A 19319-nucleotide genomic window follows, 5' to 3' on the forward strand; every position below is an offset into this window, starting at 1 on the left:
GCAAGGAAGTGCAGTTAGTGGATAATGTATAAAGCCCCACCCAGAATGTGATAGGGCAAGCCAAAATGGGAAAATTGAGAACACCTGGAAAGGAGCAAACCAAGAAGAGAGAATAAAGACAATAGGAAAAGTTATCATTTGGACAGGGAAGGAAAAGAGCAATAGCTCAACAGACAGAATACCACCCACGAAGCAACATGTCACCGGATTGTATCACCAAAGCGAGTCATGACAGATATCCTGTGTCTACATAATGCTTAGGAGGATTCAGCTAGTCAATTTCTAATAATATGATGCCACAGACCTAATGGAAAAGAGAATAATTAACAAGGAAGAAGGTCAAAATCAACAATAGGAAGTACAAAGAGCTATATAACATAATGATTGCAATATATTAAGATGATAACATTTTTAGTGGGAGTACTTCTTTGATAAAACATATTAAAATACAGGTATTTTAAAAACAAAGTACTTTAACTTCTTTTTCATCATCTGGGTATTCTAAAAGTTTCCAGGTGAGAGAAGCTGGGATAGAGCCCTCAGGTCCATTGGCTTCAAGGAGAACCACTTTCCTTCCCTCAGGAATCATTCCACAGTTCTTAGCAACAGTGGTCGCTGTCTGTATGTTGTCACCTGAAACACATAATTACAATGATGTTATGGCTTTTTGATGGTCATCAGGTGTTTTCATATATATAGCAAGGAAAAACATTTCTTTAAAACAGTCACCTCTTTATTTAACAATATATTGAAAAAATCTATTTAAAATCATATTCATATGCATTACAGACTGACACATTTCTAGCATATTTAGCACCCCTAGTCGTCTATTTCCGCAGTGATGGCAAATCCTTTTAAAACCACAAAACATCAAATCAGGTTTGATAACATCAAAAGAGTAATTTTGCACAATGTGGTCACATATCCGTAAGAACATTAAATCATAATTAATTTCTTAGCGATGGAGAGAATTTTGACCTTAGTGACATAGCCCAATTTTTCAGTTCTCACATGTAAAAACACTTTAATGCTTCTACATACTGTTTGTTTGTTTTTTTCAGATTGCTTTTTTTATGACACATAGTACCTTATGTTAGTGATAAATTTCGGTCAATATGTTTTGCGTCTTTTTATGAAAAAATATGAAACTTGATAACCCTTCCACTCAAACTAGTTAAACAGCATTTAGCCTATATCTACTTTATATCAGCATCATTTTTCAAAAATCATTTAATTTTGCCAAGATGTTAGAAGAGTTACAATTTTTATATAATTTCTGAATTTTTCTTAAAATAAAAAAAGCAAATTTGGCATGATAAATTATCATTCCAGGAATTTTTTTTTACTGCAGAATGAATACCAGATTAACTAAAACCTCAAAACAATTTTAGAATTAATTACATTATTTACTTAATTTCACTTCACTTGGAGTTTTTATACAATATTTTGGTAAAATGGATGGTGTCATTCAAAAGTACAACCACTCTTCCCAAAAAAGTCCTAATATGGCTTTGTCAGTGGCGGCTCTTGTAAATAGGGGAGGGAAAAGTAAAAGTGGAAAAATGAAAAATTGCTCAGTTCTTAGGTTAATGAAAGGCTTACTGGAGAACAATGGACCAAATTCATTAAAAGGTGCCTCTCCTGAAATATAGCATTTGTGGTGTATAAAACACCACCATTTTTAATGAACTGGATGGGTGGGCATTCTCACACTTGTCCCAGCTCCTCTCCGGCTTTGCCTATTTCAACAGAGCTGCATCTAACTGGCCTGACATTTTCGACTGCTATTTTCAGAAAACTTAAGTTGCCAGTACAGCACAACCCCCCCCCCAAAAAAAAAAAAAAAATAAGTACATTTTGAAACTACACCACGTGTTGTATTAATGTACTGGTGCAGTGACTTTTGTGGCCCCATAAATATTTTCCAGATAAAAAGAGTAAAGTGGATGTCGCAGAATGAAAATTGTAAACATGCCAAATTGGTGCCCCTTACAGTATGCCTGGCCTTTGCTTCTGGAAAATAAACCACATAAATTGAGTTCTTCCTGCTACAGCAAAGCCAAACGTATAGACGATAACCCCCGTTTTATGTACGCTCAGCATGGATAGATCCATTTTGATTCTGGAGCTCAAATTTACTTGATTTTATTTGGGTGGGGTCCAAACCACTTTTTCAGAGCCTTTGAGCTACCTATGACATGAAAAACTGCAATATCTCCACTGACAAATGACAGACCTGAGTGGGAACTTGTTTTTTGCAGAATGATTTGAAGTTATCCTTGATAGTATTTGAGGTAGAAATAGCAACATTTTTCATCTCTTTAAAGGCTAGTTTCACACACTCTACATTGGATGCTGGGGTTTCTGTATAAGTCACCCACAAATGAGTAGACCAGTAAACCTCAGAGTTCCCACTACTGATGGCTGCAGCCAGATAGAAATGTTATCAAAGGGCAAGAGTAATTGGACTATCATTTCAGAAAAATAAAATTAATAGCCTTATAAAATATTTATTAAAAAAAGATATTAGCAAATAATTGTTTTTACCGTGCTAGCGGTGGTCTGAAGTTCTCTGGTGCTACAGGTGCACAGCAGCTCCATCACTTCTATAGTGACCACGGCCAAGTACTGCAGATCCACTCCCCTATTCAAATGAGCGAGAGATGGATCTGAAGTACCTGGCCGTGGGAACTATAGGTCTGACAGAGCTGTTGTGTTCAAGGAGCAAATGAGACCTTCCAGGACCCACAGGAGCTGATAGCAACTGATCACTTAGGATGCTGAGTGTAGCACCCCACTAATCTGATTGATCACCTATCCTAAGGATAGGCCAGCAATAAAAAAAAGTAGTGGCCAACCCCTTTAATATCACACTGTGCTTATCATTTATATGTACACACCAGTAATCATAACAGTCCTGATGTTTGCTGCATGCAGTTCTTCAAGTACAGGTGCAGTTTCAGGCTTCAGCCGATTTTCTAATATGAGCAAACCAAGAAACTCCATGTCTTTTTCAACTTCTTCCCTTCAGAGAAACAATCATATTAATGAATCAGGCCATATTCACACATTCTGAATTCCCAATTTGGATGCATATTTGATATTTTAGAATCCACATAGTTTTTATTATTGAGGCAGATCTGGATTCTAAAGACGGTATTGGTTCTGATGAAATTCAATGTATTAAATCTTTGTGATGATCAACATACCAATCTGTGTAAAATATTTTGAATTGATTGTTCTCAGTGGTTGATACCTTTTAATGGCTAACTGAAAAGATGGTAACAAATTGCAAGCTTTCGAGACTACTTTGGTCTCTTCATCAGGCATAGACTAATAGCAATTCTGAAGAATCACATATTTAGGCACAACACATCACAGAAAAAATGCCATAGATGAGACTGGTGACATGTTCTAGGAATTGGTCCAATATTTATGGACATAACTGTTTATCACTCATGGTAATTCTGCTTCATGTCACCTGTCTCATCTATGCCGTTTTTTCTGTGATGTGTACAGCGTAAATATGTGATTCTTCAGAATTGCTATTAGTCTATGCCTGATGAAGAGACCGGAGTAGTCTCGAAAGCTTGCAATTTGTTACCATCTTTTTAGTTAGCCACTAAAAGGTATCAACCACTGAGAACTCTCAATTCTAAATATTTTATTATCTACTGGCTAACACAGTACCAAGATATGCATCTTTCCTGTATCAATCTGTGTAAGAAATCGAAGTTTCAGCTGCAGATTCTGGCCACAAATCTTTAACATCCACAACTGATTTGCTTAGTGCAAATCTTAAGCATTTAAATATAGCCTTGTAGCCTCACAGTGATCTGAAAAATGTATTGCCATTTGTAGTTATGCTAAGGTATAGCAATAAGTGAACCTAAATTGGAAAGTTTGGGGTCTGTACCAGTCACAGTGTCCGTTACTGAACCCCGAACGTGATCTTTTTACTGTACATTTGTTTTCTTGCTCAGGTTCACCAATCTTATAAAGATTGTTGAAAGGCAGCAGTGCAGCGAAAAAACATGTTTTTAGACTGTGGGCACTTCTGAAGCCATCACAGCTGTGCCAAGTATTGACATGGCTGTGATTGGCTGGAGCAGCACTGACTTGACCTGTATAAAAACTGTATCATGAGTGCCGCAGCCATTATGCTCTCATTAGAGTAGGGATAGGATGCAACTAGAGTGAGGTACAGATTCTGACTGTGCACTCTTCAAACAAATGTTGTGTGTACTCTGCAACCCATATCTGTTCTAGTACTGTGCTAAAAGCCGCTGTGTGCACTCTGCAAGCCAGTCTGTGAGAGTTCCTTGCTAAATTCCGCTGTGTGTATTCTGCACCCTCTCACCTGTGGGAATACTGTCCTTAAGCTGCTGTGAGTACTCTACATCCCCTGCCTGTGGGAGTATTGTTCTTTAAGCTGCTGGGTGCACCCGACATCTCCCACTTGTGGGAGTACTGTTCTCTAAGCCACTGTGTGTGCTCTGCAAACTCCTCTGTGAGAGTACTTTGCTAAAATCTGCTGTGTGCACTCTGCAAGACCATCTGTGAGAGTACTGTGCTAAAAGCTGCTCTGTGTACTCTGCCTGTGGGAGTACTGTCCTTTAAACCACTATGTCTACTCTGCAGTCCTGTCTGTGAGAGTACTGTCTTTTAAGCCGCTGTGTGTAATCTGTACCCCCTGCCAGTGAGAGTACTCTCCCTCAAGCCATTGTGTGTACTACTCTGCACTCCGTTACCTGTGGGAGTACTGTTCCTTTAAGCCACTATGTTTTCTAGGACTCTGGGAAAAAAATAATTGTCACCAGCCATCGTTGTTGCCATTTATAAGCCAATTTTTTTTTTCAGGACAGCTGTGTTTTCTAATAGTGTTGCAAATAAATAACTGGCATCAGCCATCTCATTGCCATTTATAAACCAAATAAATAATTTTTCTGGACCGCTGGGGTCTGGGAAAAAATAATTGTCATCAGTTGTGTTTTTGCCATTTGTAGGCCAAACAAATAATTACCTATTGTTATGGTTGTGGACAGGATTCCTTCCCCGTCCTCTCGGGGTTAATTTGATAGCCTCCTTCTGGTTTGGGGAGGGCTATATTTATCCGACTTTATCTGGGGATCCTTGTCAGTGATACATGTTTTGGCTGTGTGTCTGACCCTCTGGTGTGCTTGCATACTGTTGTCCGGTTGCTTTCTTGTGTATGACTCAGTCTGTTTTCTCGTTCTGTGCTTTGCCTTGTGATTCTGCTAATTTTCTGTTTCTGGCTCTGACCTTCGGCTTGGTACTCTAACTTCCCTCCTGTCTGCCTCGTTTGTACCGCACCACTATCTTCGGCTCCCCGACCTTTTTCCTACGTCCCGACCACACTTATGTCTCACCCTTTTGGCACCACATTGACCTCCTGGCTTGACTTCAGCACTGTTCAGGCTACTCTCCAGCTCTTCTGGTCACCGCCGCCACTTGGCATCTGGCTCCGCCTCCGTCCACTCCCCCGGAGTTCACGTGTTTCAGGTCCTGCGCTCCGGCAGGTAAGCTCACCGCAGCACTCCTTGCTCTCTCTTTTGCCTTCTGTAAGTCTGCAGCAGGGCTGTTTATACTTATTATCTATACAAGTAGTGTGTCTAAAAGATAAGTGTACTCTGTATCTGTTTTTTGCAAGTATTGTGTATGAAAAGTGAATGTACTCTGCAGCATTTTTTTGCGAGTAGTGTGTCTAGAATATCAGTGTACTCTGCAGCGATTTTTTTTTGCAATTACTAAGACTAAAAAATAAGTGTATTCTGCAGAGTTTTTTTATGAGTAGTGTATCTAAAAATAAGTGTACTCTGCAACTTTTTTTTGTTTTTTTAATTAATTTGAGTAAGCCCCACGACATTGTGAATGTAAAACAGAACAAACAAAATGAGGAGTCTAACAATGGCTGGGTGCGGCTGGTATACTTCTCTGTTTAGCCAAAGGTATGATCAAGTCCTGTGGGATTCACGCCTGGTTCATTTTAATGGTGCAGCTGAATGTTGCGATATGTTGAGTAAGGATTTCTACATTTCTGCCATGGTAACCCTTACTTCTGAGGTGGCGACGGTGCACCAGCTGTGTTAACGACTTCCTCCTCCTCTGACTTGTGCTTCCACTGAGCTCTCAGTGTCAGTAGCGCTTTTTTTGATCAGGCTCCAGTGATGGAAGTAAGGATGGCACATTGTGCTTGTAGCAGGGATCCAGCAGTGTGGTCATACAGTAATCCACACTTGTAACAAACCGTGCAACTCGGCAGTCATTGCACAGGCACAGTAGCATGTCTTGGCTCATGTGTGTCAGGCTGCCCAGAGGGAACTACAAGCTGTCCTCTGTGGGATGTGTATCATCTGTGTTCTCGTCTGTATACTCCCAGGCATGCTCCATTGATGCCTTTGAGCTGCTTTGAGTACCACCCTACATTGAACTCGCTTGTTCCTCATTCTCCTCCTCACACTTTTCATCCTCCAACTGTCCCCTTAGCTGTACATTTGTGTATCTCACCTCTTTTGGTACAGGAACCCATCTTCCAAGATATATATGGACGCCTGGCCTGATAATGATGTGAATTGTTCCTGTTCCTCCTCCTCCTTATCTTCCTCCTGCACCACAACCTCACTCATTATCACCTGAAACTTTGTTTTAATAGGAGGCATAGAAGTGGAATAGTAACAGTGATGGTGGTGTCATCAGCACTGGCCATGCTCGTTGAGTACTCAAAACAGCACAACATGGCACACATGTCCCCCATGGATGTCCAGTCATAAGTGTTGAAAAGGTGTTGTTCCGCAGAGCTGAAACTCCTCTATTTTATACTGCAGCTTGCACAGTCTTTCCAGCATGTGCAAGGTGGAGTTCCACCTTGTGGGTACATCGTATATTAGGCGGTGAGTGGAAAGGTGGAAGTGAAGCTGCAGCACAGACAGGTAAGCAATAGCAGAGTGAGAAAGCCAAGAGCGCACACTGCCCACACTTCTGACCAGATAAGGAGATGGTGGAGGAAGAGGAGTAGAAGGAGGAAGCAACATGCAGATTGTAAACTGGAGAGCAGGGCTCTCCATCCTCCTGTAACTGTTTAAACTGTGTTACTTAGTTTTGATTTTTTGGGATCTGTATGTGTCTCCACTTAATTACAAAGTGCTGTGGAATATGTTGATGTATAGAAATAAAATTTAGAGAAAAGTTTAGATGCCGATTGCGGTAAGCAGCACATGTTATGGACCGTGGAAGAGATGTCTTTGAAGAGACTTAAGACTCATTTCCATCTGATGATACCGATGTGAAATAAGAAGAAACAGAACAAGATGGCTAAAAAGAAAACTTGACATGGCCTTTGAAGACTTTTTTGTTAAATTTAAAAAGATTTTAAAGTTGATTCGATTTTAAAAAGTTTTGAAGATGAGGCCCTTTACCACGACTGACGCGTACACAGACTGGAAAGGTGTGATGATGGAATGGGGGATGATAAGGTCCTAGACCCCACAAGAAGTCAAGGCCATCCAAGTAAATTGGGCAGTTTGGAGGAAGAGGTGGTGGTCACGCTGCCCCAGCTGCACAGCAAAAGAGGGAGCAGGGTGCAAAAGTGCCAAAGCAGGCCCTTAGCCATTAAGTTGGCTGGTACTGTTCACCGTGGCTGGACCCGAGTCTTCTCTCTTTTTCTTATTTTATTTCTATACACCAACAGTACTTTTCAGTTAAGTGGGGACATATACAGTGCCTTGCGAAATTTTTCGGCTCCCCGGAACTTTTCAACCTTTTCCCACATATCATGCTTCAAACATAAAGATATCAAATGTAAATTTTTGGAGAAGAATCAACAACAAGTGGAACACAATTGTGAAGTTGAATGAAATGTATTGGTTATTTTAAATTTTTGTGAAAATTCAAAAACTGAAAAGTGGGGCGTGCAATATTATTCGGCCCCTTTAACTTAATACTTTGTTGCGCCACCTTTTGCTGCAATTACAGCTGCAAGCCACTTGGGATATGTCTCTATTAGTTTGGTACATCGAGAGACTGAAATTCTTGCCCATTCTTTCTTGGCAAACAGCTCGAGCTCAGTGAGGTTTGATGGAGATCGTTTGTGAACAGCAGTTTTTAGCTCTTTCCACAGATTCTCGATTGGGTTGAGGTTTGGACTTTGATTTGGCCATTCTAACATCTGGATATGTTTATTTGTGAACCATTCCATTGTAGATTTTGCTTTATGTTTGGGATCATTATCTTGTTGGAAGACAAATCTCCGTCCCAGTCTCAGGTCTTTTACAACAGGTCCTGTGTTATGAACAGGTGGTTTAGGAGCAACATGGGACGAGCTCTGGAGGAGGTGGTACCTGTACTGACCGCAGTTCCTGAGCTTAACACAACACTAGAAGTAGCCGTGGGATGTTCCTGTCACTCCCTAGACACCTCATCACAGCCGGAGGACTAAGACTAACTACCCCTAAAGATAGAAACAGGAAAGCTATCTTGCCTCAGAGAAAATCCCCAAAGGATAGGACAGCCCCCCACAAATATTGACTGTGAGTGGAGAGGGAAATGACATACGCAGAATGAAACCAGGATGAAGCAAAGGAGGCCACTTCTAGCTAGATAGATAGAACAGGACAGAATACTGTGCGGTCAGTATTAAAAACTAGAAAAATCCACCACAGAGTTTACAAAAATCTCCACACCTGACTAAAGGTGTGGAGGGTAAATCTGCTTCCCAGAGCTTCCAGCTTAACTGAATAAATCCATACTGACAAGCTGGACAAGAAAAAACATAGAAAGTGCTGAACGATAAAGTCCCCAAAATGTGGACTGCAAAGAACAAAGCAAGGACTTAACTTTGCTGAACTGGTCAGAACATCAGGGAAATCCAAGAGAGATGTGAATCCAAGCAGGAACCATTGACAACTGGCGCTAGCTGAAGGATAGAGCCAGGATAAATAGCCGAGCCAGAATAGACGATCAGTGGAAGCAGCTGCTGACTGCTAAATCCAAGGAGCAGCAGTTCCACTTAAATCCACAGGAGGGAGCCCAAGAGCAGAACTCACCAAAGTGCCACTTACAACCACCGGAGGGAGCCCAAGAGCGGAATTCACAACAGTCCTGTATTTGTCTTCATCCATCTTCCCAACAATTTTAACCATCTTCCCTGTCCCTGCTGAAGAAAAGCAGGCCCAAACCATGATGCTGCCACCACCATGTTTGACAGTGGGGATGGTGGGGATGGTGTGTTCAGGATGATGAGCTGTGTTGCCTTTACGCCAAACATATCATTTGGCATTGTTGCCAAAAAGATTGATTTTGGTTTCATCTGACCAGAGCACCTTCTTCCACATGTTTGGTGTGTCTCCCAGGTGGCTTGTTGCAAACTTTAAGCAACACTTTTTATGGATATTTTTGAGAAATGGCTTTCTTCTTGCCACTCTTCCATAAAGGCCAGATTTCTGCAGTGTACGACTGATTGTTGTCCTATGGACAGACTGTCCCACCTCAGCTGTAGATCTCTGCAGTTCATCCTGAGTGATCATGGGTCTCTTGGCTGCATCTCTGATCAGTTTTCTCCTTGTTTGAGATGAAAGTTTAGAGGGATGGCCGGGTCTTGGTAGATTTACAGTGGTATGATACTCCTTCCATTTCAATATGATTGCACAGTGCTCCTTGGGATGATTAAAGCTTTGAAAATCATTTTGTATCCAAATCCAGCTTTAAACTTCTCCACAACAGTATAACAGACCTGCCTGTTGTGTTCCTTGGTCTTCATGATGCTCTCTGTGCTTCAAACAAGACCCAGAGACTATCACAGAGCAGGTGCATTTATATGGAGACTTGATTACACACAGGTGGATTATAGTTATCATCATTAGGCATTTAGGACAACATTGGATCATTCAGAGATCCACAATGAACTTCTGGAGTGAGTTTGCTGCACTGAAAGTAAAGGGGCTGAATAATATTGCACGCCCCACTTTCAGTTTTTGAATTTCCACAAAAATTAAACATAACTAATAAATTTCGTTCAACTTCACAATTGTGTTCGTCTTGTTGTTGATTCTTCTTCACTAAAAATTTACGTTTGGTATCTTTATGTTTGAAGCATGATGTGTGGGAAAAGGTTGAAATATTCCAGGGTTCCGAATACTTTCGCAAGGCACTGTATACATAACAAAAAAAATCAAAACAAAGCAAAACAGTTTAAACAGTTACAAGAGAAGGGAGGGCACTGCTCGCTTACAATCTACATGTGGCCTCCTCCTACTTCCTCCACCACCTTTTCATCTGGTCAGAAAGTGTGAGCAGTGTGCGTGCACTCTTGGCATTCTCACTAGAATGCCAAGGCCTGGAGTGAAGAAGGTCAAAGAGAATGTACACATTGGGGGAAGGAGAAACGAAACGGGTCTGGTGAGTGATGAGATGAACCTACTTTTTTACATTCTATGCTTAATATACATACATTATAGAGCATAAACATGAACATTGGATTCAAAGAGAATTACTTTGCTGCTAATTGAGTTTCCCTGTAAAATCTGCTAAATTTTCCAAATTCAAAATTTAGAAGTTTTGTTAATCGCGAGTCCTCATTTTTAGCCCAAATATCAGGTAATATCTCACATTTTTTATTTTGTGCAGGGTGCAGCGAGGTCCCATAGTATTGGTGATGGAAATTAACCCCTTCACCCCCGGAGCTTTTTCCGTTTTTCCGTTTTCATTTTTCGCTCCCCTCCTTCCCAGAGCCATAACTTTTTTATTTTTCCGTCAATTTGGCCATGTGAGGGCTTATTTTTTGCGGGATGAGTTGTACTTTTGAACGACATCATTTGTTTTAGCATGTCGTGTACTAGAAAACGGGAAGAAAATTCCAAGAGCAGTGAAATTGCAAAAAAAGTGCAATCCCACACTTGTTTTTTGCTTGGCTATTTTGCTAGGTTCACTAAATGCTAAAACTGACCTGCTATTATGATTTTTCAGGTCAGTACGAGTTCATAGACACCTAACATGTCTAGGTTATTTTTCACCTAAGTGGTGAAAAAAATTCCAAACTTTGCCAAAAACAAAACAAAACAAAATTGCGCCATTTTCCGATACTCGTAGCGTCTCCATTTTTCGTGATCTGGGGTCAGGTGAAGGCTTGTTTTTTGCGTGCCGAGCTGGCGTTTTTAATGATAGCATTTTAGTGCAGATACGTTCTTTTGATCGCCCGTTATTGCATTTTAATGCAATGTCGTGGCGACCAAAAAAACATAAATCTGGCGTTTCGAATTTTTTTCTCATTACGCCGTTTAGCGATTAGGTTAATGCTTTTTTTTTATTGATAGATCGGGCGATTCTGAATGCGGCGATACCAAATATATGTAGGTTGGGGTTTTTTTTATTGATTTATTTTGATTGGGGCGAAAGGGGGGTGATTTAAACTTTTATATTTTTTTTATTTTTTTCACATTTTTTTTTACTTTTTTTTTTTTACTTTTGCCATGCTTTTATAGCCTCCATGGGAGGCTAGAAGCAGGCACAACCCGATCGGCTCTGCTGCATTGCAGCGATCATTAGATCGCTGCAATGCAGCAGAAATGCCGGTGTGCTGTGAGCGCCGACCACAGGGTGGCGCTCACAGCTACCGGCGATCAGTAACCATAGAGGTCTCAAGGACCTCTATGGTTACAATGGAGGAGCATCGCCGACCTCCGATCATGTGACGGGGTCGGCGATGCGCTCACATCCGGCCACACGGCCGGATGCGGTAGTTAAATGCCGCTGTCTGCGTTTGACAGCGGCATTTAACTAGTTAATAGGCGCGTGCAGATCGCGATTCTGCTCGCGCCTATTGCGGGCACATGTCAGCTGTTCAAAACAGCTGACATGTCCCGGCTTTGATGTGCGCTCACCGCCGGAGCGCACATCAAAGCAGGGGAGCCGACGCCGGACGTATTATTACGTCTGGCGTCGGGAAGGGGTTAAGCTATCTGGCTTTGTAGAGTGCACTTACATAGACTTGGAATAGCTTCCTGATATAATAGTAGGGCCGTGGTCACACTTGCGAGTGTTATGCGAGAAACTTGCGCGAGTCTCTCGCATCAATACCCGGCACTGGCGCCGGCACTCGGACCAGAGTGTGCTGCTGCATAGAAATACAAGCAGCTGCACGCTCCAATCCTGAGTGCTGACGGCAGTGGCAGACTTGATGCGAGAGACTCGTGTGAGTTTCTTGCATTGAACTCGCAAGTGTGACCCCGGCCTAGTTGTATAACCGAGTCTCAGCTAGCATTGTGTATTACACAGATCTCTATGAATTGAACCCTATACCAGCCTCATCTATGTACATTTAGAATAGTAGACTACACCCACACATGAATGGTTTGTGTCTAAGTGGTTGCTTCATCAGTATTTGGCACCATGGCTGCTATTTCTTTGATGTTAATTTGACATTTTTTTAAACAACTTAAAGGACTTGTCCTGGCTTTCTGTATAATTTATATATGTACCTAGGATGCAGAATGCTGACAGTTTGTAACATACTCCCTATCAGCATTCTGCATGGTGTCCTAGGTATCACACTTAGTCAAGTGATCAGATGTCTCCTGATTTTGGAGGAACTGCTCACTCACCGACTAGACTTTTCCTGTCTGGAAGAGATTGGTCTTAAGCACACCCAGTCTCTGTCAGACCCTCCCCTTCCTGCCTCTTGCTTCAGACTCCCCCTGCAGTACACAGCAGGAGGCATCAAGGGAATGACTCAGCTGATTGGACAAAGCTGAAGGAAAAGGATTCTACATAGGTAAGTATAATGTCATGCGTGCTGTTATGACCCCAATGGCAGAGGGTCGCAGAAATAATTACTAAGTCTGCAAACACAAAAACCAGCTCATAGGGCAGTGGTAACTGGGCTGACCATATATCTAATCCTAGCACCACAAATAACAGCAGCCGGGGAACGTGCCTACGTTGATTCTAGACGTCTCGCGCCAGTCGGAGAACTAACTAACCCTAGAAGGGAAAAGAAAGACCTTTCTTGCCTCCAGAGAAAAGACCCCAAAAGTTGGATACAAGCCCCCAACAAATAATAACGGTGAGGTAAGAGGAAAAGACAAACGTAAGAATGAGCTAGGTATATAGCAAAGAGAGGCCCACTAGCTAATAGCAGAATATAGTAAGATAACTTATATGGTCAGCAAAAATCCTATCAAAAATATCCACGCTGGAAATTCAAGAACCGGGGGGAGAACACCAGCCCCCTAGAGCTTCCAGCAAGGTCAGGAATCACATTTAGTACAAGCTGGACAAAAATGAGAGCAAGCAAATAACCCAAAAAACAAAGAAGCAGGACTTAGCTTGATTTTGCACGAACCAGGACCAGCAGATAGGAGCAAACAGAAAGGATCTGATTACAACGATGCCAGGCACAGGACTAAGGATCCAGGAAGTTTATATAGCAACACCCCTGTACTAACGACCCAGGTGGGTGCAAACTGAGGGAAGAAAATCCCAGAGTCATATCACTAGTAACCACAAGAGGGAGCCAAAAAGTCTAATTCACAACAGTACCCCCCCCCTTAAGGAGGGGTCACCGAACCCTCACCACGACCACCAGGGCGATCAGGATGAGCAGCGTGAAAGGCACGAACTAAATCGGCCGCATGCACATCAGAGGCAACCACCCAGGAATTATCCTCCTGACCATAGCCCTTCCACTTGACCAGATACTGAAGCCTCCGTCTGGAGAGACGAGAATCCAAGATCTTCTCCACCACGTACTCCAACTCGCCCTCAACCAAGACCGGAGCAGGAGGCTCAGCAGAAGGAACCACAGGCACAACGTAGCGTCGAAACAAAGACCTATGGAACACGTTGTGAATGGCAAACGACACCGGAAGATCCAAGCGAAAGGACACTGGATTAAGGATTTCCAATATCTTGTAAGGACCGATGAAGCGAGGCTTAAATTTAGGAGAGGAGACCTTCATAGGAACAAATCGAGAAGACAGCCACACCAAATCCCCAACACGAAGTCGGGGACCCACACCGCGGCGGCGGTTGGCAAAACGCTGAGCCTTCTCCTGTGACAATTTCAAGTTGTCCACCACATGATTCCAGATCCGCTGCAACCTATCCACCACAGAATCCACCCCAGGACAGTCAGAAGGCTCCACATGTCCCGAGGAAAAACGAGGATGGAAACCAGAGTTGCAGAAAAATGGCGAAACCAAAGTAGCGGAACTAGCCCGATTATTAAGGGCAAACTCAGCCAACGGCAAGAAGGTCACCCAATCATCCTGATCTGCCGAAACAAAACACCTCAAATACGCCTCCAGAGTCTGATTAGTTCGCTCCGTTTGTCCATTAGTCTGAGGATGAAAGGCAGACGAGAACGACAAATCAATGCCCATCCTAGCACAAAAGGATCGCCAGAACCTGGAAACAAACTGGGATCCTCTGTCAGACACAATATTCTCAGGAATGCCGTGTAAACGAACCACATTCTGAAAGAACACAGGAACCAGATCGGAAGAGGAGGGCAGCTTAGGCAAAGGCACCAAATGGACCATTTTCGAAAAGCGATCACATACCACCCAGATGACAGACATACCCTGAGACACCGGGAGATCAGAAATGAAATCCATGGAAATGTGTGTCCAAGGCCTCTTTGGGACAGGAAAGGGCAAGAGCAACCAGCTGGCACGAGAACAGCAAGGCTTAGCTCGAGCACAAGTCCCACAGGACTGCACAAATGACCGCACATCCCGTGACAAGGAAGGCCACCAAAAGGACCTAGCCACCAGATCTCTGGTGCCAAAAATTCCCGGATGACCTGCCAACACCGAGGAATGAACCTCGGAAATGACTCTGCTGGTCCACTTATCTGGAACAAACAGTCTGTCAGGTGGACAAGAGTCAGGTCTACCAGCCTGAAATCTCTGCAACACGCGTCGCAAATCAGGAGAAATGGCTGACAAGATAACTCCCTCTTTAAGAATACCAACTGGTTCTGCGACTCCAGGAGAGTCAGGCACAAAGCTCCTTGAAAGAGCATCAGTCTTCACATTCTTTGAACCTGGTAAATACGAGACCACAAAGTCAAAACGGGAGAAAAACAATGACCAGCGGGCCTGCCTAGGATTCAGGCGTTTAGCAGACTCGAGATACATCAGATTTTTGTGATCAGTCAAGACCACCACACGATGCTTAGCACCCTCGAGCCAATGACGCCACTCCTCAAATGCCCACTTCATGGCCAGCAACTCCCGATTGCCAACATCATAATTCCGCTCAGCAGGCGAAAACTTCCTAGAGAAGAAAGCACATGGTCTCATTACCGAGCAACCAGGGCCTCTCTGTGACAAAACGGCCCCTGCCCCAATCTCAGAAGCATCCACTTCGACCTGAAAGGGAAGTGAGACATCAGGCTGGCACAAAACAGGCGCCGAAGTAAACCGGCGTTTCAACTCCTGGAACGCCTCCACGGCTGCAGGAGCCCAGTTAGCAACATCAGAACCTTTCTTGGTCATATCCGTCAAAGGTTTAACAACGCTAGAAAAATTAGCGATAAAACGACGGTAGAAGTTAGCAAAACCCAAGAACTTCTGAAGACTCTTAACTGACGTGGGTTGAGTCCACTCATGAATAGCTCGGACCTTGACTGGGTCCATCTCCACAGCAGAAGGGGAAAAAATAAACCCCAAAAAGGGAACCTTCTGTACTCCAAAGAGACACTTTGAGCCCTTAACAAACAAAGCATTCTCACGCAAAACCTGAAACACCATCCTGACCTGCTCCACATGTGAGTCCCAATCATCAGAGAAAACCAGAATATCATCCAGATAAACAATCATAAATTTATCCAGATACTTCCGGAAAATATCATGCATAAAGGACTGAAACACTGAGGGAGCATTAGAGAGCCCAAAAGGCATCACCAAGTACTCAAAATGACCTTCGGGCGTATTAAATGCAGTCTTCCATTCATCTCCTTGCTTAATGCGCACAAGGTTGTACGCACCACGAAGATCTATCTTGGTGAACCACTTGGCACCTTTAATCCGGGCAAACAAGTCCGACAACAGAGGCAAAGGATACTGAAATTTAACAGTGATTTTATTCAGAAGCCGATAGTCAATACAAGGTCTCAAAGATCCGTCCTTCTTGGCCACAAAAAAGAATCCCGCACCAAGAGGAGAAGAGGATGGACGGATATGCCCCTTCTCCAGAGACTCCTTGATATACGAACGCATTGCGGCATGCTCAGGTACAGACAGATTAAATAATCTTCCCTTAGGAAATTTACTACCTGGAATCAAATCTATGGCGCAGTCACAGTCCCTATGAGGAGGCAGAGCACTGGATCTGGACTCGCTGAATACATCCTGATAATCAGACAAATACTCAGGAACTTCCGAAGGAGTAGAGGAAGCAATAGACACCGGCGGGGAATCAGCATGAATTCCCTGACAGCCCTAACTTGACACAGACATTGCCTTCCAATCCAAGACTGGATTGTGGGTCTGTAACCATGGCAGACCCAAAACGACCAAATCATGCATTTTATGCAGAACAAGAAAACGAATCACCTCCCGATGTTCAGGAGTCATGCACATGGTTACCTGCGTCCAAAACTGCGGTTTATTTTCCGCCAATGGCGTAGCATCAATACCTCTAAGAGGAATAGGATTTACCAACGGTTCAAGAACAAAACCACAGCGCTTGGCAAATGACAGATCCATAAGACTCAGGGCAGCACCTGAATCCACAAACGCCATAACAGGGTAAGAAGACAATGAGCAAATTAAAGTCACAGACAAAATAAATTTAGGTTGCAAATTACCAATGGCGACAGGACTAACAACCCTTGTTAGGCGTTTAGAGCATGCTGATATAACATGTGTAGAATCACCACAGTAAAAACACAACCCATTCTGACGTCTATGATTTTTCCGCTCATTTCTAGTCTGAATTCTATCACATTGCATTAAATCAGATGTTTGTTCAGACAACACCACCAGAGGATTAGCGGTTTTGCGCTCCCGCAAACGCCGGTCAATTTGAATAGCCAGCGCCATGGAATCATTCAGACTTGTAGGAATGGGGAAACCCACCATCACATTCTTAATGGCTTCAGAAAGGCCATTTCTGAAATTTGCGGCCAGAGCACACTCATTCCACTGAGTAAGCACGGACCATTTCCGAAAATTTTGGCAATACACTTCAGCTTCATCCTGGCCCTGAGATATAGCCAGCAAGGCTTTTTCTGCCTGAACTTCAAGATTGGGTTCCTCGTAAAGCAATCCGAGCGCCAGAAAAAACGCATCAATATTTGCCAATGCCGGATCTCCTGGCGCTAGCGAGAAAGCCCAATCCTGAAGGTCGCCCCGTAAAAAAGAAATAACAATTTTAACTTGCTGAGCTGAATCTCCAGATGAACGGGGTCTCAGAGAAAGAAACAATTTACAATTATTCTTGAAATTCCTAAACCTAAATCGGTCTCCAGAAAACAGTTCAGGAATAGGTATTTTAGGTTCAGACATAGGACTACTGGTAACAAAATCTTGTATGCCCTGCACACGAGCAGCAAGCTGGTCTACACTTGTAATCAAGGTCTGGACATTCATGTCTGCAGCAAGCACAAGCCACTCAAAGGTAAAGGGGAGAAAGAGAGGGGAAAAAAAAAAAAAAAAAAACCTCAGAATTTCCTTTCTTATTATCCCACTTCTGCAATGCATTAAACATTCAATGTTGGCCTGGCATACTGTTATGACCCCAATGGCAGAGGGTCGCAGAAATAATTACTAAGTCTGCAAACACAAAAACCAGCTCATAGGGCAGTGGTAACTGGGCTGACCATATATCTAATCCTAGCACCACAAATAACAGCAGCCGGGGAACGTGCCTACGTTGATTCTTGATGTCTCGCGCCAGCCGGAGAACTAACTAACCCTAGAAGGGAAAAGAAAGACCTTTCTTGCCTCCAGAGAAAAGACCCCAAAAGTTGGATACAAGCCCCCAACAAATAATAACGGTGAGGTAAGAGGAAAAGACAAACGTAAGAATGAGCTAGGTATATAGCAAAGAGAGGCCCACTAGCTAATAGCAGAATATAGTAAGATAACTTATATGGTCAGCAAAAACCCTATCAAAAATATCCACGCTGGAAATTCAAGAACCCCCGAACCGTCTAACGGCCCGGGGGGAGAACACCAGCCCCCTAGAGCTTCCAGCAAGGTCAGGAATCACATTTAGTACAAGCTGGACAAAAATGAGAGCAAGCAAATAACCCAAAAAACAAAGAAGCAGGACTTAGCTTGATTTTGCACGAACCAGGACCAGCAGATAGGAGCAAACAGAAAGGATCTGATTACAACGATGCCAGGCACAGGACTAAGGATCCAGGAAGTTTATATAGCAACACCCCTGTACTAACGACCCAGGTGGGTGCAAACTGAGGGAAGAAAATCCCAGAGTCATATCACTAGTAACCACAAGAGGGAGCCAAAAAGTCTAATTCACAACAGTGTGCATCCATCCTACCCTCATCCATCAATCCATCCCTCCCTTATAAATCCATACACACATCTATACACACATCACTATAGACTTAGGTTTGGCAGCAGCTGAAGTTAATTATGTGATACATACAGATGCTTCTCACAAAATTAGAATATCATCAAAAAGTTAATTTATTTCAGTTCTTCAATACAAAAAGTTAAACTCATATATTATTTAGTCATTACAAACAGAGTGACCTATTTCAAATCTTTATTTATGGTAATATTGATGATTATGGCTTACAGCCAAAGAAAACCCCAAATCACTATCTCAGTAAATTAGAATACTTTATAACATCATCTTTAAAAAATGATTTAAAATCAAGACTTCAAGCAGCTTGGATTGTTTGTCTCTCCACTCTTCCTCTAGACTCTGGGACCTTGATTTCCAAGGTCTAGTGTGGAGTTTCCACCTTCAGTGATGGTTTGGGGAGCCATGTCATCTGCTGGTGTAGGTCCACTGTGTTTAATAAAGGCCATAGTCAGCTGTTATGACCCCAATGGCAGAGGGTCTCAGGAATAATTGCTAAGTCTGCAAACACAGAAAACCAGCTCATAGGGCAGTGGTAACTGGGCTGACCATATATCTAATCCTAGCACCACAACTACCAGCAGCCGGGGAACGTGCCTACGTTGATTCTAGACGTCTCGCGCCAGCCGGAGAACTAACTAACCCTAGAAGGGAAAAGAAAGACCTTTCTTGCCTCCAGAGAAAATACCCCAAAAGTTGGATACAAGCCCCCAACAAATAATAACGGTGAGGTAAGAGGAAAAGAC

General features: G+C 42.9%; 1 protein-coding gene across 1 annotated transcript in view; it reads right to left on the minus strand.

Moving 5' to 3' along the window:
* LOC143808075 (putative cation-transporting ATPase 13A4) overlaps window positions 1-19319 on the minus strand; it is a 226731-nt gene that overhangs the window by 109775 nt on the left and 97637 nt on the right. Inside the window, exons 19-20 of the mRNA XM_077290332.1 lie at window positions 2901-3025; window positions 473-633 (exon numbers count right to left, since the gene is read on the minus strand). Coding sequence (XP_077146447.1) covers window positions 473-633; window positions 2901-3025 — 286 coding nt within the window. The remainder of the gene's footprint in view (window positions 1-472; window positions 634-2900; window positions 3026-19319) is intronic.

This window comes from Ranitomeya variabilis, chromosome 2 (genome assembly GCF_051348905.1).
Source record: "Ranitomeya variabilis isolate aRanVar5 chromosome 2, aRanVar5.hap1, whole genome shotgun sequence".
Taxonomy (NCBI): domain Eukaryota; kingdom Metazoa; phylum Chordata; class Amphibia; order Anura; family Dendrobatidae; genus Ranitomeya; species Ranitomeya variabilis.